This window comes from Oncorhynchus nerka, linkage group LG24 (genome assembly GCF_034236695.1).
Source record: "Oncorhynchus nerka isolate Pitt River linkage group LG24, Oner_Uvic_2.0, whole genome shotgun sequence".
Lineage (NCBI taxonomy): Eukaryota > Metazoa > Chordata > Actinopteri > Salmoniformes > Salmonidae > Oncorhynchus > Oncorhynchus nerka.
The window spans coordinates 34,698,104-34,720,603 of record NC_088419.1 but is presented as its reverse complement, the minus strand read 5'-3'; the positions used below and the strand labels follow the sequence as shown (position 1 = coordinate 34,720,603).

At 46.8% G+C, this 22,500-nt stretch overlaps 1 protein-coding gene and 1 pseudogene across 5 annotated transcripts in view; both read right to left on the bottom strand.

Moving 5' to 3' along the window:
• LOC115107493 (neurexin-3b-like) overlaps positions 1-22,500 on the bottom strand; it is a 357,997-nt gene that overhangs the window by 32,921 nt on the left and 302,576 nt on the right. For 3 of the 5 annotated variants that reach the window (XR_010460882.1, XM_065008838.1, XM_065008839.1), the window contains exons 16-18: positions 17,305-17,394; positions 15,529-15,638; positions 10,662-10,862 (exon numbers count right to left, since the gene is read on the bottom strand). Coding sequence is in view for 4 of the 5 variants with exons in the window: in XM_065008838.1 (XP_064864910.1) it covers positions 10,662-10,862; positions 15,529-15,638; positions 17,305-17,394 (401 nt within the window). In the remaining variant the exon portion in view is untranslated. The remainder of the gene's footprint in view (positions 1-10,661; positions 10,863-15,528; positions 15,639-17,304; positions 17,395-22,500) is intronic. The other 2 variants (XM_065008840.1, XM_065008837.1) reach the window with 1 other exon arrangement.
• Positions 6,261-9,319, bottom strand: LOC135564366 (octapeptide-repeat protein T2-like; annotated as a pseudogene).

The following is a 22,500-nucleotide window of genomic DNA, read 5'->3' as shown; positions in this document are numbered from 1 at the left end:
ACACATAGGCCACCATCATATAAAGAATGAACACATGGATATGGTGGTTTGAGCACAGGCACCACGACTGCAAGACCTTGACACAATTACTGGGAAAACAACTGGCTGAAAACTAACGCAATTATGTCATTGAATGTGTGAGAGATCCCAACTCCCCCTTACCACAACTCTCCTGACAGATCCCTACTCCCTCTTACCACAACTCTCCTGAGAGATCCCAACTCCCCCTTACCACAACTCTCCTGAGAGATCCCAACTCCCCCTTACCACAACTCTCCTGAGAGATCCCAACTCCCCCTTACCACAACTCTCCTGAGAGATCCCAACTCCCCCTTACCACAACTCTCCTGAGAGATCCCAACTCCCCCTTACCACAACTCTCCTGAGAGATCCCTACTCCCCCTTACCACAACTCTCCTGAGAGATCCCTACTCCTCCTTCCCACAACTCTCCAGAGAGATCCCTACTCCTCCTTCCCACAACTCTCCTGAGAGATCCCTACTCCTCCTTACCACAACTCTCCTGAGAGATCCCTACTCCTCCTTCCCACAACTCTCCTGAGAGATCCCTACTCCTCCTTCCCACAACTCTCCTGAGAGATCCCTACTCCTCCTTACCACAACTCTCCTGAGAGATCCCTACTCCTCCTTACCACAACTCTCCTGAGAGATCCCTACTCCTCCTTCCCACAACTCTCCTGAGAGATCCCTACTCCTCCTTCCCACAACTCTCCTGAGAGATCCTCCTTCCCACAACTCTCCTGAGAGATCCTACTCCTCCCACAACTCTCCTGAGAGATCCCTACTCCTCCTTACCACAACTCTCCTGAGAGATCCCTACTCCTCCTTACCACAACTCTCCTGAGAGATCCCTACTCCCCCTTACCACAACTCTCCTGAGAGATCCCTACTCCCCCTTACCACAACTCTCCTGAGAGATCCCTACTCCCCCTTACCACAACTCTCCTGAGAGATCCCTACTCCCCCTTACCACAACTCTCCTGAGAGATCCCTACTCCCCCTTACCACAACTCTCCTGAGAGATCCCTACTCCCCTTACCACAACTCTCCTGAGAGATCCCTACTCCTCCTTACCACAACTCTCCTGAGAGATCCCTACTCCCCCTTACCACAACTCTCCTGACAGATCCCTACTCCCCCTTACCACAACTCTCCTGACAGATCCCTACTCCCCCTTACCACAACTCTCCTGAGATCCCCACTCCTCCTTACCACAACTCTCCTGAGAGATCCCTACTCCCCCTTACCACAACTCTCCTGAGAGATCCCTACTCCTCCTTACCACAACTGTCCTGAGAGATCCCTACTCCTCCTTACCACAACTCTCCTGAGAGATCCCTACTCCTCCTTACTACAACTGTCCTGAGAGATCTCTTAACTACATTGTTGCCTCCCAGTGGTGCGTAAATCATGTGTAATGGTTATCTGTTGCATTGATGAAAAGTGTTATGAAATAATGTTCTCAGAAAGCCTGATCCAGGTAGTAGAAGTAATAACATGAGGTACATGTCTAATCAATTGTAGCAATGTGTTATTACTAGGTAATAATGAACACAAAAGATCAACTGAGCTAATTAATTAAACACTTCATCATAAAGAAGTGACCCTCTCTAAATGTAACAATGTAATTTATTTCAGCAGACAACACAAAGACAATGATTTTGGCAACCAATTCTTCTTCTCCATCCATTTTCCCCTCACCAACAATGCAAACCTACCTATTTGAAGATGATGGACGAAACCAATTTCACACCGACGAAAACAACGCAAATTCCTTTCAAACCCACCCCTTCAAGGCCTGGCTCTCTCAGGTAAACTAGATTACAGCCTACAATCCTAATGACCCTCAGACAGTGTGTGTGTGTGTGTGTGTGTGTGTGTGTGTGTGTGTGTGTGTGTGTGTGTGTGTGTGTGTGTGTGTGTGTGTGTGTGTGTGTGTGTGTGTGTGTGTGTGTGTGTGTGTGTGTGTGTGTGTGTGTGTGTGTGTGTGTGTGTGTGTGTGTGTGTGTGCGCGCGCGCGCGAGCGCTCACATGTGTGCATGGAGTTAATTGAGAAAGAGACGTTCATCTCCCCTGATAGACTACATAGTTGAAATGAGGAGGATCCCTTGTTGGCTCCCGTTTCCAACCAGAGGCAAACCTAGTGCACCATGTCAACAGTGCCTCACACACTGTTAACATATCACACCTCCACACACTGAGCAAAACAACAACTACTTTCAGTAACACCGTGTGGGACTCATTCACAAGGTATATTCATATCTCCCTCTGTCTTTATATGATTAACACTGGGGTGTAATTCATGCTGAGTGTGAATATATGAAAGTACAATGACTCACCATCCACTAGCCTCCTTTCATCTCATCTTTTCCTCACCCCCCATAAGAAAGGGGGGGGGGTAAGGAATAAGAACTCAAATCCTTAGGATTAGTAATCTGGCTCTGAGGCATAGGATCAAAAACAGATCAAATAAAGTGTGCTAAACAGAGGAAAACATGGAGGTACAGTCACTCCAAATACATTTTCTCTCGGCAGCCTCTCAGTCTATACAGTATCTTCTCTAGGCAGGCGCTCAGTCTATACAGTATCTTCTCTAGGCAGGCGCTCAGTCTATACAGTATCTTCTCTAGGCAGCCTCTCAGTCTATACAGTATCTTCTCTAGGCAGGCGCTCAGTCTATACAGTATCTTCTCTAGGCAGCCTCTCAGTCTATACAGTATCTTCTCTAGGCAGGCGCTCAGTCTATACAGTATCTTCTCTAGGCAGGCGCTCAGTCTATACAGTATCTTCTCTAGGCAGGCGCTCGGTCTATACAGTATCTTCTCTAGGCAGGCGCTCAGTCTATACAGTATCTTCTCTAGGCAGCAGCTCAGTCTATACAGTATCTTCTCTAGGCAGCAGCTCAGTCTATACAGTATCTTCTCTAGACAGGTGCTCAGTCTATACAGTATCTTCTCTAGGCAGGCGCTCAGTCTATACAGTATCTTCTCTAGGCAGGCGCTCAGTCTATACAGTACCTTCTCTAGGCAGGCGCTCGGTCTATACAGTATCTTCTCTAGGCAGGCGCTCGGTCTATACAGTATCTTCTCTAGGCAGGCGCTCAGTCTATACAGTATCTTCTCTAGGCAGCAGCTCAGTCTATACAGTATCTTCTCTAGGCAGCAGCTCAGTCTATACAGTATCTTCTCTAGACAGGTGCTCAGTCTATACAGTATCTTCTCTAGGCAGGCGCTCAGTCTATACAGTATCTTCTCTAGGCAGGCGCTCAGTCTATACAGTATCTTCTCTAGGCAGCAGCTCAGTCTATACAGTACCTTCTCTAGGCAGCCGCTCAGTCTATACAGTATCTTCTCTAGGCAGCCAGTATCTTCTCTAGGCAGCCTCTCAGTCTATACAGTATCTTCTCTAAGCAGCCGCTCAGTCTATACAGTATCTTCTCTAGGCAGCCTCTCAGTCTATACAGTATCTTCTCTAGGCAGCCTCTCAGTCTATACAGTATCTTCTCTATACAGTATCTTATCTAGGCAGCCGCTCAGTCTATACAGTATCATCTCTAGGCAGCCGCTCAGTCTATACAGTATCTTCTCTAGGCAGCCTCTCAGTCTATACAGTATCTTATCTAGGCAGCCGCTCAGTCTATACAGTATCTTCTCTAGGCAGCCTCTCAGTCTATACAGTATCTTCTCTAGGCAGACGCTCAATCTATACAGTACCTTCTCTAGGCAGGCGCTCAGTCTATACAGTATCTTCTCTAGGCAGCCGCTCAGTCTATACAGTATCTTCTCTAGGCAGCCGCTCAGTCTATACAGTATCTTCTCTAGGCAGCCGCTCAGTCTATACAGTATCTTCTCTAGGCAAGCGCTCAGTCTATACAGTACCTTCTCTAGGCAGGCGCTCAGTCTATACAGTATCTTCTCTAGGCAGCAGCTCAGTCTATACAGTACCTTCTCTAGGCAGCCGCTCAGTCTATACAGTATCTTCTCTAGGCAGCCGCTCAGTCTATACAGTATCTTCTCTAGGCAGCCTCTCAGTCTATACAGTATCTTCTCTAGGCAGCCGCTCAGTCTATACAGTATCTTCTCTAGGCAGCCTCTCAGTCTATACAGTATCTTCTCTAGGCAGCCTCTCAGTCTATACAGTATCTTCTCTATACAGTATCTTATCTAGGCAGCCGCTCAGTCTATACAGTATCATCTCTAGGCAGCCGCTCAGTCTATACAGTATCTTCTCTAGGCAGCCTCTCAGTCTATACAGTATCTTATCTAGGCAGCCGCTCAGTCTATACAGTATCTTCTCTAGGCAGCCTCTCAGTCTATACAGTATCTTCTCTAGGCAGCCGCTCAGTCTATACAGTATCTTCTCTAGGCAGCCTCTCAGTCTATACAGTATCTTCTCTAGGCAGCCGCTCAGTCTATACAGTATCTTCTCTAGGCAGGCGCTCAGTCTATACAGTATCTTCTCTAGGCAGGCGCTCAGTCTATACAGTATCTTCTCTAGGCAGCCTCTCAGTCTATACAGTATCTTCTTTTGGCAGATGCTCAGTCTATACAGTATCTTCTTTCGGCAGATGCTCAGTCTACACAGTATCTTCTTTCGGCAGATGCTCAGTCTACACAGTATCTTCTCTAGGCAGCCGCTCAGTCTATACAGTATCGGCGGATGCTCAGTCTATACAGTATCTTCTTTCGGCAGATGCTCAGTCTACACAGTACCTTGTCCAGCTAGAGTGCGATTCCCCCCCTGCTTACAGAACTGAGCTGGACGTAAATGTCTCTGTATCTGTGAACACCTTGATTCACAACCATAAGGTTGATATGCATGATAGGCACTTGACTACAGTTGAAGCTATTGCTTTGGGTTTACCACCTCTGCTTTGGGTTTACCACCTCTGCTTTGGGTTGACCACCTCTGCTTTGGGTTGACCACCTCTGCTTTGGGTTGACCACCTCTGCTTTGGGTTGACCACCTCTGCTTTGGGTTGACCACCTCTGCTTTGAGTTGACCACCTCTGCTTTGTGTTTACCACCTCTGCTTTGAGTTTACCACCTCTGCTTTGGGTTTACCACCTCTGCTTTGGGTTTACCACCTCTGCTTTGGGTTTACCACCTCTGCTTTGGGTTTACCACCTCTGCTTTGGGTTGACCACCTCTGCTTTGGGTTGACCACCTCTGCTTTGGGTTGACCACCTCTGCTTTGGGTTGACCACCTCTGCTTAGGGTTTACCACCTCTGCTTTGAGTTTACCACCTCTGCTTTGAGTTTACCACCTCTGCTTTGGGTTTACCACCTCTGCTTTGGGTTTACCACCTCTGCTTTGGGTTTACCACCTCTGCTTTGGGTTTACCACCTCTGCTTTGAGTTTACCACCTCTGCTTTGGGTTTACCACCTCTGCTTTGGGTTTACCACCTCTGCTTTGAGTTTACCACCTCTGTTTTGAGTTTACCACCTCTGCTTTGGGTTTACCACCTCTGCTTTGGGTTTACCACCTCTGCTTTGAGTTTACCACCTCTGCTTTGAGTTTACCACCTCTGCTTTGTGTTTACCACCTCTGCTTTGGGTTTACCACCTCTGCTTTGGGTTTACCACCTCTGCTTTGGGTTTACCACCTCTGCTTTGGGTTTACCACCTCTGCTTTGGGTTTACCACCTCTGCTTTGAGTTTACCACCTCTGTTTTGGGTTTACTACCTCTGCTTTGGGTTTACCACCTCTGCTTTGAGGATGGTGCAATTAGATGGTTACTATTTCAGATGGTGATGATCTTTTCCATTCATTTGGGAACTCTCTCTAATGTTAGCCTCTCCTCTGTCTGATTTCTCATAGCTATGGGGCACAGATGGAACCCAATCTCTGGCCCCTGTGGAGCATCAGTATCATCCTCACTCTGTGCCAGACATACTGTACTCCCTCTGGGACAGACAGATCACAGATCACTGGATATATTTCCCCCTCCATCCCTCCTCTCTACCTGCCCACCCTGTCCCAGCCCGGGCCTCCAGGCCTCCCTGAGATCCAGTCCGCCTATCTCCCACAGTGACTATCATTAATTAAGCGTGTGATTGACTCTCTATCTTCTACCCCCACTTTTCTCTCTCTTTCTCCTTCTCTATGTCTCTGTTTCTCTCTGTCTCCCTCGGTCTCCCTCTGTCTCTGTTTCCCTCTGTCTCCCTCTGTCTCCCTCTGTCTCCCTCTGTCTCCCTCTGTCTCCCTCTGTCTCTGTCTCTCTCTCCCTCTGTCTCTGTCTCCCTCTGTCTCTGTTTCTCTCTGTCTCCCTCTGTCTCTGTTTCTCTCTGTCTCCATCTGTCTCCCTCTGTCTCTGTTTCTCTCTGTCTTCTTCTGTCTCTGTTTCTCTCTGTCTCTCTCTGTCTCCCTCTGTCTCTGTTTCTCTCTGTCTCCTTCTGTCTCTGTTTCTCTCTGTCTCCCTCTGTCTCTGTTTCTCTCTGTCTCTGTTTCTCTCTGTCTCCCTCTGTCTCCCTCTGTCTCCCTCTGTCTCTGTCTCTCTCTGTCTCTCTCTGTCTCTGTTTCTCTCTGTCTCCCTCTGTCTCTGTTTCTCTCTGTCTCCCTCTGTCTCTCTCTGTCTCCCTCTGTCTCTCTCTGTCTCCCTCTGTCTCTGTTTCTCTCTGTCTCCATCTGTCTCCCTCTGTCTCTGTTTCTCTCTGTCTTCTTCTGTCTCTGTTTCTCTCTGTCTCTCTCTGTCTCCCACTGTCTCTGTTTCTCTCTGTCTACTTCTGTCTCTGTTTCTCTCTGTCTCCCTCTGTCTCTGTCTCTCTCTGTCTCCCTCTGTCTCTGTTTCTCTCTGTCTCCCTCTGTCTCTGTTTCTCTCTGTCTCCATCTGTCTCCATCTGTCTCTGTTTCTATCTGTCTCCCTCTGTCTCTGTTTCTCTCTGTCTCCTTCTGTCTCTGTTTCTCTCTGTTTCTCTCTGTCTCCCTCTGTCTCTGTTTCTCTCTGTTTCTCTCTGTCTCTCTCTGTCTCTGTTTCTCTCTGTTTCTCTCTGTCTTCTTCTGTCTCTGTTTCTCTCTGTCTTCTTCTGTCTCTGTTTCTCTCTGTCTCTCTCTGTCTCTGTTTCTCTCTGTCTCTCTCTGTCTCCCTCTGTCTCTGTTTCTCTCTGTCTCTGTTTCTCTCTGTCTCTCTCTGTCTCAGTTTCTCTCTGTCTCCCTCTGTCTCTGTTTCTCTCTGTTTCTCTCTGTCTCCCTCTGTCTCTGTTTCTCTCTGTTTCTCTCTGTCTTCTTCTGTCTCTGTTTCTCTCTGTCTTCTTCTGTCTCTGTTTCTCTCTGTCTCCCTCTGTCTCTGTTTCTCTCTGTCTCTCTCTGTCTCAGTTTCTCTCTGTCTCCCTCTGTCTCTGTTTCTCTCTGTCTCCCTCTGTCTCTGTTTCTCTCTGTCTCTCTCTGTCTCTGTTTCTCTCTGTCTCTCTCTGTCTCAGTTTCTCTCTGTCTCTCTCTGTCTCAGTTTCTCTCTGTCTCCCTCTGTCTCTGTTTCTCTCTGTCTCCCTCTGTCTCTGTTTCTCTCTCTCTCTCTGTCTCTGTTTCTCTCTGTCTCTCTCTGTCTCAGTTTCTCTCTGTCTCCCTCTGTCTCTGTTTCTCTCTGTTTCTCTCTGTCTCCCTCTGTCTCTGTTTCTCTCTGTCTTCTTCTGTCTCTGTTTCTCTCTGTCTTCTTCTGTCTCTGTTTCTCTCTGTCTCCCTCTGTCTCTGTTTCTCTCTGTCTCTCTCTGTCTCAGTTTCTCTCTGTCTCCCTCTGTCTCTGTTTCTCTCTGTCTCTCTCTGTCTCCCTCTGTCTCTGTTTCTCTCTGTCTCTCTCTGTCTCTGTTTCTCTCTGTCTCCCTCTGTCTCTGTTTCTCTCTGTCTCCCTCTGTCTCTGTTTCTCTCTGTCTCCCTCTGTCTCTGTTTCTCTCTGTCTCTCTCTGTCTCCCTCTGTCTCCCTCTGTCTCTGTTTCTCTCTGTCTCCCTCTGTCTCTGTTTCTCTCTGTCTCTCTCTGTCTCTGTTTCTCTCTGTCTCCCTCTGTCTCTGTTTCTCTCTGTCTCTCTCTGTCTCTGTTTCTCTCTGTCTCTCTCTGTCTCTGTTTCTCTCTGTCTCCCTCTGTCTCTGTTTCTCTCTGTCTCTCTCTGTCTCCCTCTGTCTCTGTTTCTCTCTGTCTCTCTCTGTCTCTGTTTCTCTCTGTCTCTCTCTGTCTCTGTTTCTCTCTGTCTCTCTCTGTCTCTGTTTCTCTCTGTCTCCCTCTGTCTCTCTCTGTCTCCCTCTGTCTCTGTTTCTCTCTGTCTCCCTCTGTCTCTGTTTCTCTCTGTCTCCCTCTGTCTCTGTTTTTCTCTGTCTCCCCCTGTCTCTGTTTTTCTCTGTCTCCCTCCCCTGCAGTTAGCTCCAATTCAGTCTCTCCGTCTCTCTTTTTCTTACTCTCTCTCTCTCTCTTTCTCTCTCTCTCTCTCTCTTTCTGTCTCTCTCTCTCTTTCTCAATCTCACACACAAACTCACAGCCAGGTGCCAAGCAAGACTCTGCAGCATCATTTAGTCTACCCCCTCAACTCCACACCCCTCTCAACCTCCTCCTCGATCTACCCTCTTCCTGTCCTCCTCACCCTGTCTTCCTAAGGTCTGGGATATCTGCCAACCCATACAGGTTCTCCCCTCACCTCTTCTCATGCCACATAGTTGACAATCAACCCGGGAGCTGTAAACCACAGCCCGAGGAAAATGAATTCACAACGGTGTGACACAATGCTCTGAATCAAAATGGCTACAGCCCTGGGACTTGAGGAAGAGTTCACATAAACAGTCAAGAGAGGAGAAAGAATAACATGTATCTAGAGCTTGCAAATGGAGATCGGCCTGGCGCAGGGGCGCAACTTTCACTGGGGACGGTGGGGCCACATTGTGAAATTGCATTTTTGCCCCTGGCCTGTATTTCTTCTAATTTTTAAAAATGTCTTCTAAAACTAAAGTTGCGCCCCTAGTCTGGCCAATACACATTTGTTAAAAACAACATGACTTGCAAAGCTGGCATGCTTATGCACATTTGTTTATGTGTATGCTTGGTATCAGTCACCATAATATGCCATTATTCTACAATGAGAAGAGGTGGTCTCATAAAGAAATCATTCATGAGGAAGGAAAGACAGGAAGGAAGGCCATTATATTGACTGTCATCGTGTAATTGATAGTCTGTGGCATAAAACACTATTTTTCTCCCTAACAATACGGCCTATCTTTCATGGTGACCTTGTTGGTGCAGCAGGCAGGAGAGACAGACAGGCAGGGGAGAGAGAGAAAAGGTTTTGAAATGGATCTGAATCAGCAGGACGGCACCGGCATAATGCCCTATTGATGCCCATAATGTGTGTGTGTGTGTGTGTACATATGTGCCCACTATTCAGACAGATGGAATACAAGGCAGCAACAGGACGTTCTGCTAGGCTCCTGACATTCATGCCAGACATAATGAAGCTTGACATTGGAGATCATTGATGCTGATGACAGTGCTTTTATAGAGACGCCAAAGCATTCAGTACCTAAGTACAACTGGAAAATGCTGAAGTGGTATTACAGTTTGTGCATCCCAAATGGCACCTTAATCCCTGTATAGTGCACTACTTTTGACCATGGAGAGAAGGGTGCCATTTGGGACACAGGCAGAGCATTTCTCGTCTCTTTCCCCTGTGCTGCCCTGAGTTGATGAAGTCCTACAACAGGCAGCGATGACATGAGAGGTCATCATTATTGAGGCGCTGGACAATCTGTTTAAAGGTGCGAGGCAGATAAAAGCTCTTGTGTCTGTCGCTTGGCCCTGTGCTCCAGGGCTCCGGGGAGAGTTATGGCTTTAATATGAACACCGCCAGTTCAATTTGTCCTCCGGGCGTCAACGCAACGCTCACCGTGATTACTTTCTTGGCAAGCCGGAGACATTCATTGGCTTAGAGTCAGGATGCGTTTCACAAAGCCCTCTGTTATATGGCGTGGCGGGGGCAGGGTAGGGAATAAAGGAGGAGAGAGGCATCCATGATGTGTCCCGGATGGCACTATATTCCATACATAGTGCACTAGTTTTGACCAGAGTCCTATAGGCCCTGGTTAAAAGTAGTGCACTACAAAGGGAATAGGGTGCCACACACTCTCGGGGAGACCGAAATGGGACCCTATCTCCATCCCCAGACCTGGGGCTAACATGATAGGATAGGCATAGAAATATAATCTCTAGAATGGGTAAATCCCCACAGGACGTTGAACTAAATGGGAATAACTGTTCTATGGATTCTATTTCTATGGGGTAAGGCTTGAAGACTGGCCAAGTTAAACTCGGGCTCACGATATGAGCAATCTTATTGCGATTTGATGTTCCAAACATATTGCTCACTATATGTCTGCTGCAGGGAGACAAGAGACAGCATGAGAAAATTAGTTTTGATTATTCAGGGGAAAGAGAAAAAAAAGATGACATCATGCTGGCTCGCTATTTAAAAAGAAGATGGAGAACAAGCTATAGGATGAACAATAGATTGTTTGAGTATGTCCAACATGTAATATGCTGTAACAATCTCATCTCTCACTCACACATCCCTCCATTCCCTCCCTCCAAGATAATTCCTCTTCCCACCAAACAAACCAAGTCTCTCACAAACCTTATCCCTTCTATCTCTTTATTCCCCCAATCCCCTACCTGAATGGTGGGTGGAGAGCGCTGTTTCCTCGTGGTGGTCGTAGACAGAGTGGTGGTGGTCTCTATGAAGGTGGTGGACATCTCAGGTGGCACGGAGGTGGTGGTGCGGGCAGCGCCCCTACTGGTGGGTACATCCCCCACCAATCGCACGCTCCCGTTCACCTTGATGTTGGCGTGGCCTTCGGCAGCCATGTTGAGGACCTTGCGATAGGATTGGATAAACTTTATTGTCTCAGAGTGGACAATTGTCTTAAACACGCGATACATTACCCAGTTGACACATATATATTGAGAAATCCGTGGAGGCTGGTGGGAGGAGCTATAGGAGGATGGGCTCGTTGTAATGGATGGAATGGAATAAATGGAACAGAGTCAAACATGTTGTTTCTATATGTTAAATGGAACACTATTAATTTCATTCCAGCCATTACAATGAGCCCATCCTCCTATAGCTCCTCCCACCAGCCTCCACTGATAGAAATAGGTCTAAACTACACATTACCCGTGTGGGTCCATGTGTGACATTGGGATCAACATTTAAAAATGGTTTGAAACAAAACAAAGAAAAGATTATTATGCAGTTCCACATGTGTACTTAGAGAAATATATGCAAATTAGCTCATAGCTCCACTTACAATAACAGGACTATACATCCTTTAAGCAGGGTTGATTTATACATTAGTAAGTCAAATTCAAGCCCTTTCAGGGACTTATTCAAGCACTTCTTTTAAATATCCAAGAACCTGTGTAGCAAGTAGCCTGGCAGTTAAGGGCATTGGGCCAGTAACTAAAAGGTTGCTGGTTCAAATCCCAGAGCCGACTATGTGAAAAATCTGTCGATGTGCACTTGACCCTAATTGTGCCTGTAAGTCGCTCTGGATAAGAGCTCTGCTTAAATGACTCAAATTGAATAATTTAGATGTATGTACATATAGCCCTTAATATTGAACCCACTACCACTTGAAGAATAATGCATTTTTTTAGGCCTTGCAAAGGCTTGATTTCAAATTATTATTGTATTCTAAAACAATGTATGTGAGAATAATGTGGACTTGCCTGAATAAATAAATTGGATGCATGCATGACGATTTTTCTGCAGCCTATGTGGACAACACAGGCACATATAATACATCCATGAAGAGCAGTAGCCTTAATCTCACCATCTCTGTTTTTATAATATAACATACACTGCTCAAAAAAATAAAGGGAACACTTAAACAGCACAATGTAAATCCAAGTCAATCACACTTCTGTGAAATCAAACTGTCCACTTAGGAAGCAACACTGATTGACAATAAATTTCACATGCTGTTGTGCAAATGGAATAGACAACAGGTGGAAATTATAGGCAATTAGCAAGACACCCCCAATAAAGGAGTGGTTCTGCAGGTGGTGACCACACTTCCTGGCTGATGTTTTGGTCACTTTTGAATGCTGGCGGTGCTTTCACTCTAGTGAGATGGAGTCTACAACCCACACAAGTTGCTCAGGTAGTGCAGCTCATCCAGGATGGCACATCAATGCGAGCTGTGGCAAGAAGGTTTGCTGTGTCTGTCAGCGTAGTGTCCAGAGCATGGAGGCGCTACCAGGAGACAGGCCAGTACATCAGGAGACGTGGAGGAGGCCGTAGGAGGGCAACAACCCAGCAGCAGGACCGCTACCTCCGCCTTTGTGCAAGGAGGAGCAGGAGGAGTACTGCCAGAGCCCTGCAAAATGACCTCCAGCAGGCCACAAATGTGCATGTGTCTGCTCAAACGGTCAGAAACAGACTCCATGAGGGTGGTATGAGGGCCCGACGTCCACAGGTGGGGGTTATGCTTACAGCCCAACACCGTGCAGGACGTTTAGCATTTGCCAGAGAACACCAAGATCGGCAAATTTGCCACTGGCGCCCTGTGCTCTTCACAGATGAAAGCAGGTTCACACTGAGCACATGTGACAGACGTGACAGTCTGGAGACGCCGTGGAGAATGTTCTGCTGCCTGCAACATCCTCCAGCATGACCGGTTTGGCGGTGGGTCAGTCATGGTGTGGGGTGGCATTTCTTTGGAGGGCCACCAGAGGTAGCCTGACTGCCATTAGGTACCAAGATGAGATCCTCAGACCCCTTGTGAGACCATATGCTGGTGCGGTTGGCCCTGGGTTGCTCCTAATGCAAGACAATGCTAGACCTCATGTGGCTGGAGTGTGTCAGCAGTTCCTGCAAGAGGAAGGCATTGATGCTATGGACTGGCCCGCCCGTTCCCCAGACCTGAATCCATGTCTCGCTCCATCCACCAACGCCACGTTGCACCACAGACTGTCCAGGAGTTGGCGGATGCTTTAGTCCAGGTCTGGGAGGAGATCCCTCAGGAGACCATCCGCCACCTCATCAGGAGCATGCCCAGGCGTTGTAGGGAGGCCACACACACTACTGAGCCTCATTTTGACTTGTTTTTAAAGACATTACATCAAAGTTGGATCAGCCTGTAGTGTGGTTTTCCACTTTAATTTTGAGTGTGACTCCAAATCCAGACCTCCATGGGTTGATAAATTTGATTTCCATTGATAATTTTTGTGTGATTTTGTTGTCAGCACATTCAAGTATGTAAAGACAAAAGTATTTAATAAGAATATTTCATTCATTCAGATCTAGGATGTGTTATTTTAGTGTTCCCTTTATTTTTTTGAGCAGTGTATATTATCTTTTGAAAAATATATTTTTCACAAAAGTAGTGCACTGGGCCTTATCTAGTATTAGCAGACAGATATAGATATCTGTAGCATCAGCAAACATTTATTTTTCCAGCATCTCCACTTGTATAGTTAAGGACAGTATCTTGCCGGATTAAATAGTTGGAATTGTAAGAGATGTTGACCTGTCCCTTCCTCTGTGATTGTCATTCTAATGGAATTCAGAAAGAACAAAACCCTGTCCTCAAACATGTACATCACAAGGTGCAAAGTTATGGGCAAAGACAAAACATCCACACCAAATTCAATATTTTTCTTGATCAAATAACATGGAAACAACCACTTTCTGTGCAGTATTAATTTACCAACCTTACAAACCATTTAATGTAAATGTACATTACTGTATTGTACATAGGCTGGTCATTTAGGTTTGTACCTGTTGACTTTCCATCACCATGAAGAAAAACAATGACCAATACAGTAATTGAGTACATTGAGACATCAAGTGGTTTGTGATGATGTGGCTTCGTTGGTAGAGCATGGAGCTTGCAATGCAAGGATTGTGGGTTTGATTCCCACGAGTGACAAACATGAAAATGTATGTTTGGACAAGAGGCCACTAAAACGGAATGAATAGACCATTTCAGTTTTCACATAGAAATAAGTTGAATTATGCAAAGTATTTCAAGAAACTAGAAGACATATATTAAGCAATTATTTTTTAGATTTCCAAGTATTATCAGATGAACTGTTTTGTACAGATAATTATCAGACTCAAGTTACAAATGCTGGTAAACACTCAAATAGGTCTACATTTAGTTTTTTTTTTAAACAACACAAAATTAGTGCACTGGGCCTTTACTAGTCCTGTATTAGCAGACTGATATAGACCGTCTTCAGCGCTGGCAAAGCGCACATGGTTTTACTGCAACAGATTAGCTCCACAAAGCCTGTCAACTAAAGCACCGGGAAACAAACGAAAGTGGCCACATCTCTCACAAAAACGGATCAAAAATGAAATCATGGAAAGTTATAAGGGAGCAGGAGAACTTAAGAATTGAGTACAATAATTACCAGGACTTTTCCAGCAACAAATTGGGGAATTTCAAGGTAGGACTATTCCAGTAGTTGAATTTTTTTTAAAGCTCTAAATTCAAGTTCAAGTAGGCTACTTCAAACCCCTTGTATTGTTTAAAACTGCAGGTGTAACATGGAAACTGAAATGTATTTGTCATGGTATTTCATTACCAGATCATATTGTGAAGAAGCCCACTAGGCCATGTCATTTGTTGTCAGTACATCAAGAATAATGAATATGAACGGCGTTGGGTGTTGCGCAATAGTCTATCCTGCACAATTATGCACAGTAGACTCGGTGTCCAATCCGAGGCACAAAGACATGAAAACAATGAACTCATTACCTCGATGCTTTCTGTGTTAAATCTAACAAGACCCTGCTGTAAATCAACCAGACAACAACAGATTGTCGACATCAGTTCGCTAGGGATGTTAGATCCAACTTGGATCCAGGCACAGCCACCTTCACCGGCATAATGAATGAGACGTACAACATCTCTGGACATTCCTCGCAAACACCTTTTTCTTTTCAGCACTCGGGCTGTTGTAGGACCGCATGCGCCACCACAACAACTGTTCCTCACTTGACTGTCATTCAGATGATTCCTTCCTGGATCGGATGAGGATGTGTGAAATGATCACGGCGAAGCCTATTCAAACAGCTCAACACCAAATGTGCATCCAGCAAGTATTATAGGCTACACGATCATTGAATAACCACGTCAATTATATTTTTATGTCACACGATTTTGGACAAATCTATCAAGACGCCAACCATGAGAAAGGGTTACAGATTTTAAATCAACCTGTGAATGTCATGGAATATAGACACGGTATGTCACCCCTTTATATCTTCATGTAATGACATGAAACAAATGGTCAGATTATTATCGATGACTTGTCAACAGCTGTAACAAGTTGTCCAGCGTAGGGAACCCTCCCTGGTGCCCTAGTTTATAGAAAGACCCATGTTTGTCATACACATTGTACACATCTCATATTTCATTGCACACTACCCTTACACAATTCTTCCAGCGAACTTCCCTGGTTTTCCAGAAATCCTGGAAGTTACCGGACATTTGCAACACTACGTGGGAACAAAAGAGTTTTTATATACCTTGAGGCCGTTGTAGTAGAGACCGGACAGCTGTCCCTGGTAGGGACGTTTACGGTCATTACCGCCTATAGAGATGGTAGCCTGGGTGTTGAAGATGGTGAGCTGCCGGCCTGAGAGGAGAAGGGAGGGGGACAGCAGGGAGGACACCATTACAATGCACTTTAATGGGTTGAAATTGATCCATTTAAGTAGTCTGCACTCATAATGTCCATAAGTTGGTTGTACTCAAATCGTTTAAGTACTCTGCACTTATAATATACTCTAACGGTCATTTGGGGAGAAGCACTGGGAGTCAGCGTAAGTTAAGGTGTGATGTTGCACTGTATCTAGACGGCTGTATATTCAATGTGTTAATGTTTGAATTGCTTTCGTATGTAAATAAACCATCGAAAATAAGGTCTGTTAAGTGTGTTTGGAAAAGGTCTTTGTCTTATGAAAAAAAGAAGAAGAGCAGAGCTCACCACACTTGCAATGCCCTGAACAATGCAATATAATCATGCAGTTGAATTATTTTGAACTTACCTTTTTATTGTAATATAACATGATCAAATGTAACTAATAGACTCTCGTACATGTCATGACATCCACGGTAAACGTCATTAAACGGGAGTTAAACGTCGCAGTCAGAACACATTGCTAATGCATCATTTCTGAAATGAAATGTACAAATAACACTTGCCGAATGCAGGGGACTCTTAATTGGAAATCACATTTCTACAACACACACACGCGCACACACACACACACACACACACACACACACACACACACACACACACACACACACACACACGCGCACACACACACACACACGCGCACACACACACGCAAGCACACGCACACACACACACGCGCACACGCACACACACACACGCACGCGGCAGGGTTATTGCGTTTGTCACATACACAATTCCAGTTCAAATAGATTGGGCATGAAATGACATGGAAAAGGAATATCATCGTAACATCAAAATAAATATCATGTTGATTCATGCATGTGGTAACACTATGGGAATTCAGAAACCTTGGGGTTTTTTAGATGTTGTTAAAGGGACTTTATAATCATCTTAACAGGTTTAGGCAATGACTTTTAAACACAGTTTATAATTATATTACGTCAAGCAGGAAACGTAGTTTAGTAGAAAGTATTAGGAGCGTCATTCTCCTATACACCCCCTCCATTGTAATAAACGGTAGCGTGGCAGCGACTAGATAGTGAAGAGTAAAACACTGTTTGGAATGAAAGCAGACTATTTCATTCCAGAATGACTATTTCATCGCAGTCTATTTCAGTGCAGTATGCGCAGTGATAAATCTGCACAGCACCAAGATGAGTCTAAAACAATAGGCACCAAATGAATAACAGTAGAAAATATGCCCTCTGTTTCATTCGTCCTCAAATATGGCATGAGCTTTGAGCAAGACGCTCAATTCATAGTCTAAAGTTTTGTTGTTTCACACCTATTGGCTGTACGATTGAGACTTATTTCTCAGATGTGTTCATGTATTGTTTATGGATTACACCAGTCCCTTTAACTGTTCAGCATCAATGATTCAAACTGATTTTAAACAAGAATGACAAAAGGGAAATGGCACTAAAAAAATCGACGTAAAAACGAACAAAAATAAAATTGACAGTAAGTTTAGTTTAATTATGGTTTAAAGGGTTTAAAAAGCAATTTTCATTGTAGAAGGATTGAGGGGGAACAAGCCAATGACATGAAAAGAAAAGAAAAACATTCTAGAACAATCTAGAAGATCTGGTAAAAGGTTTACCTTTCTCCTGTAGCCAATCTTCTACCGGCCTCTTATAATTGAATGGGATTTTCTTATTAGCCATTTGATAGCGCTCAACATCGCTTGGTCCTTTAAAGTTTGAAAGTTTAGAGAACAGCTTAAAACAGTCGGCAAAGGCAACTGTCAAACAGTCATCATTCACATTTAGACACCGATTTAGAAGAGTTATTTAGCCTTGTTTATAAAGAAAAGTTAGTTTCAACATAAATGTTTAGTTGTAAGTTTAATTTAAAAAAAAAAAACTTGGTAAGACATTTTTTTTTTTGTGTGCAAATGGTCTACTTGCGTAAAGCACGGTTTCCAATCTTGCCTAACAAATAAACATACAAAGATTCAGTAAAACCATGTCCATGAGACCAGAACACACAAAGAACGTGGAAAGACGTGTGCATTCATGACTGTTAAACAATGCAAAACATTTCAATCTCCATAAAACCTGCATTCATGAAAAAGGAGAAAAAAGTGAAACAGGTTTCCTGGCAGAGATACATCATTTCCACTGGACAACACCTGTTCTACGTTCCAAATGTTCTCTTAGAGGGTACTACTTGTGACCCGGCCCCTAGGGGGAATACATCAAGGTAATATGGTGTCATTTTAAACAGAACCCTCCTCTTACATTTCAAGGGCCGAGGAACAAGTCAATTAAGCAACAGTATGGAGGGTATGAGGTTAGTGAAGGACTGTAAGAAAAGAGAGCTGCAAAGGCCTGTTGGGAGACAAGCGTCTGATGACCGAGATTTGAGGAGGACACGACATACAGATGAGGTTATTAGCAGATGGTGTGTGTGTGTGTGATATTAAAAGCATCGTGTGTGTGAGTGGCACGTGTCTGTGTTATTACCTAGGTAGTGTGTGAGAATGTGTTATAAAGTGCGCAGTGTGAGGTCTCGCTGTTATTGCTCCCCTAGCTGCAGCCAGTTCGTCTCTGAGACGAAGGAGAACGTGTTCTAGCAGAAGGAATAACTATTTTATGATGAATATATGCAGTAGGGCTTCTATATTAAGTACAATCCCCCCCCCCCTCTCTCTCTCTCCCTCTCTCCCTCTTGGTTTCTTTCTCCACTTCTCCACCTCTCTCTCTCTCTCTCTCCCCCCCTCTCTCTCTCTCTCTCTGTCTCTCTGTCTCCCTCTCTCCCTCTTGGTTTCTTTCTCCATATATCTCCATCTCTCTCTCTCTCTCTCTCTCCCTCTCTTTCTCTCTCTCCCCCTCTCTCTCGCTCTCGCTCTCTCTGTCTCTCTGTCTCTCTCTCTCTCTCTCTGTCTCCCTCTTGGTTTCTTTCTCCATCTCTCTCTATCTCTATCCCTCTTTGTACTGTGTTCAATGTCAATATCTATGAGCTATGTAAAGTACAATATGATATGCTAACATATAGATTATAGAATGGCCAATACCATTCCTTTGTATGCATTGGGATAGCATTATGATGCTGTATCCCTTCACCCACACAGAGGTAACCATCCATTTGTACTATCACTTTGGAGAGTTCAAATTTGATGCCAATGTTTTCAAGCAGCGAGCGGTACTAGCGACGTGTGTGAAGTGCGTACTGAATAATGGAGAATGTGAAATGATGTCACTCCCCCGATGAGGATGTTTTAGAGAAACAAAGACACTTTGACAATGTACAGAGGAATAAAGAATGTATTGACTGCAGTGTTTTGGAGAGGAAAATTGGAAGTGCGATGCTTCAAAAGCGTGAGCATAGTGAATGTACTTCAAACGTCTCTTTTGATAATGCGTCGCGGCACGCTCGCCGAGTCAAACGCTCTCAGAGGACACATCTCGGATATGATAACGTGACAACATGTTTCTGTTCTGCAGGGGGACCTCTTTTTACTCCACTTCATCCCATATCCCCCCCAAACTATGTGACGTCGGCGGGGAAGAGGGGAGAACACAGAACACACTGACTTAGCTGACGGCTGGTTGGAGTCTCTCTCTCTGCCTTTCTTCCTCTGTTTATTCTACTTTTATTTCTTATTTTCAGACCAAAGAGAAAGAACTAAAATGATGTGGCTTCAAAGCATTCAGGTTAGTGAGTGTTGATTGGGGGAGGAGGAGAGGAGGAAAGGGGAGGGGGTATAAAGTAGAGGAGGAGGGGGGAGGAGGAGAGGAGGAGAGGGGAGAGGGTATAAAGTAGAGGAGGAGAGGGGAGGAGGAGAGGAGGAGAGGGGAGGAGGTCTAAAGTAGAGGAGGAGGGGGTTGAGAGGAGAGGGGAGGAGGTATAAAGTAGAGGAGAAGGGGGATGAGGAGAGGGGAGGAGGTATAAAGTAGAGGAGGAGGGGGTGGAGAGGAGAGGGAGGAGGTATAAAGTAGAGGAGGAGGGGGTTGAGAGGAGAGGGGAGGAGGTATAAAGTAGAGGAGAAGGGGGATGAGGAGAGGGGAGGGGATGAGGAGAGGGGGGAGGAGGTATAAAGTAGAGGAGGAGGGGTGGAGAGGAGAGGGGAGGAGGTATAAAGTAGAGGAGGAGGGGGTGGAGAGGAGAGGGGAGGAGGTATAAAGTAGAGGAGAAGGGGGATGAGGAGTGGGGAGGAGGAGAGGGGAGGAGGTATAAAGTAGAGGAGAAGGGGGATGAGGAGAGGGGAGGAGGAGAGGGGAGGAGGTATAAAGTAGAGGAGAAGGGGGATGAGGAGAGGGGAGGAGGAGAGGGAGGAGGTCTAAAGTAGAGGAGGAGGGGGTGGAGAGGAGAGGGGAGGAGGTATAAAGTAGAGGAGAAGGGGGATGAGGAGAGGGGAGGAGGAGAGGGGAGGAGGTATAAAGTAGAGGAGGAGGGGTGGAGAGGAGAGGGGAGGAGGTATAAAGTAGAGGAGAAGGGGGATGAGGAGAGGGGAGGAGGAGAGGGGAGGAGGTATAAAGTAGAGGAGGGGGAGGGGGAGGAGGAGGAGGGGAGGAGGTATAAAGTAGAGGAGAAGGGGGATGAGGAGAGGGGAGGAGGAGAGGGGAGGAGGTATAAAGTAGAGGAGGAGGGGGTGGAGAGGAGAGGGGAGGAGGAGAGGGGAGGAGGTATAAAGTAGAGGAGAAGGGGGATGAGGAGAGGGGAGGAGGAGAGGGGAGGAGGTATAAAGTAGAGGAGAAGGGGGATGAGGAGAGGGGAGGAGGAGAGGGGAGGAGGTATAAAGTAGAGGAGAAGGGGGATGAGGAGAGGGGAGGAGGAGAGGGAGGAGGTATAAAGTAGAGGAGAAGGGGGATGAGGAGAGGGGAGGAGAAGAGGGGAGGAGGTATAAAGTAGAGGAGGAGAGGGATGAGGAGAGGGGAGGAGGAGAGGGGAGGAGGTATAAAGTAGAGGAGAAGGGGGATGAGGAGAGGGGGAGGAGGAGAGGGGAGGAGGTATAAAGTAGAGGAGAAGGGGGATGAGGAGAGGGGAGGAGGTCTAAAGTAGAGGAGGAGGGGGTGGAGAGGAGAGGGGAGGAGGTCTAAAGTAGAGGAGAAGGGGGATGAGGAGAGGGGAGGAGGAGAGGGGAGGAGGTCTAAAGTAGAGGAGGAGGGGGTGGAGAGGAGAGGGGAGGAGGTCTAAAGTAGAGAGAGAAGGGGATGAGGAGAGGGGAGGAGGAGAGGGGAGGAGGTATAAAGTAGAGGAGGAGGGGGTGGAGAGGAGAGGGGAGGAGGTATAAAGTAGAGGAGGAGGGGGTGGAGAGGAGAGGGGAGGAGGTATAAAGTAGAGGAGAAGGGGGATGAGGAGAGGGGAGGAGGAGAGGGAGGAGGTATAAAGTAGAGGAGGAGGGGTGGAGAGGAGAGGGGAGGAGGAGAGGAGGAGAGGGGAGGAGGTATAAAGTAGAGGAGGAGGGGGATGAGGAGAGGGGAGGAGGAGAGGGAGGAGGTATAAAGTAGAGGAGGAGGGGGTGGAGAGGAGAGGGGAGGAGGTCTAAAGTAGAGGAGAAGGGGGATGAGGAGAGGGGAGGAGGAGAGGGGGAGGAGGTCTAAAGTAGAGGAGGAGGGGTGGAGAGGAGAGGGGAGGAGGTCTAAAGTAGAGGAGAAGGGGGATGAGGAGAGGGGAGGAGGAGAGGGGAGGAGGTCTAAAGTAGAGGAGGAGGGGGTGGAGAGGAGAGGGGAGGAGGTCTAAAGTAGAGGAGAAGGGGGATGAGGAGAGGGGAGGAGGAGAGGGGAGGAGGTATAAAGTAGAGGAGGAGGGGGTGGAGAGGAGAGGGGAGGAGGTATAAAGTAGAGGAGGAGGGGTGGAGAGGAGAGGGAGGAGGTATAAAGTAGAGGAGAAGGGGGATGAGGAGAGGGGAGGAGGAGAGGGGAGGAGGTATAAAGTAGAGGAGGAGGGGTGGAGAGGAGAGGGGAGGAGGAGAGGAGGAGAGGGGAGGAGGTATAAAGTAGAGGAGGAGGGGGATGAGGAGAGGGGAGGAGGAGAGGGGAGGAGGTATAAAGTAGAGGAGGAGGGGGTGGAGAGGAGGGGGAGGAGGTCTAAAGTAGAGGGGGGAGAGGAGGAGGGGAGGAGGTATAAAGTAGAGGAGGAGGAGGAGAGGAGGAGGGGGAGGAGGTATAAAGTAGAGGAGGAGGAGGAGAGGAGGAGAGTGGAGGAGGTCTAAAGTAGAGGAGGATTGGGGAGGAGGAGAGGGGAGGAGGTCTAAAGTAGAGGAGGAGGGGGAGGAGGAGGGGAGGAGGAGAGGGGAGGAGGTATAAAGTAGAGGAGGAGGAGGAGAGGGGGAGGAGAGGGGGAGAGGGGAGGAGGTATGAAGTAGAGGAGGAGGGGTGGATATGAGGATAGGGGAGGAGGTCTAAAGTAGAGGAGGAGGGGGTGGAGAGGAGGAGAGGGGGTATAAAGTAGAGGAGGAGGGGTGGAGATGAGGATAGGGGAGGAGGTCTAAAGTAGAGGAGGAGGGGTGGAGAGGAGGAGAGGGGGTATAAAGTAGAGGAGGAGGAGGAGAGGAGGAGAGGGGAGGAGGGGATAGGAGGAGGGGGAGGATGGGAGGGGGTCTAAAGTAGAGGAGGAGGGGTGGAGAGGAGGGAGAGGGGTATAAAGTAGAGGAGGATGAGGAGAGGAGGAGAGGAGGAGAGGGGAGAGAGGAGGAGGAGGGGGAGGATGGGAGGAGGATATGAGGGGAAGGTAAGTAAAGACTGCAGGGATGCTGTGTAGCGAGCCTTATCTGCTGTTAATAAACACCTAGCAGGGTTCTTAGTGCCTTTGATCCAGACAGGGTGTGGAGACAGTCTGAAAGGCAGCAGCC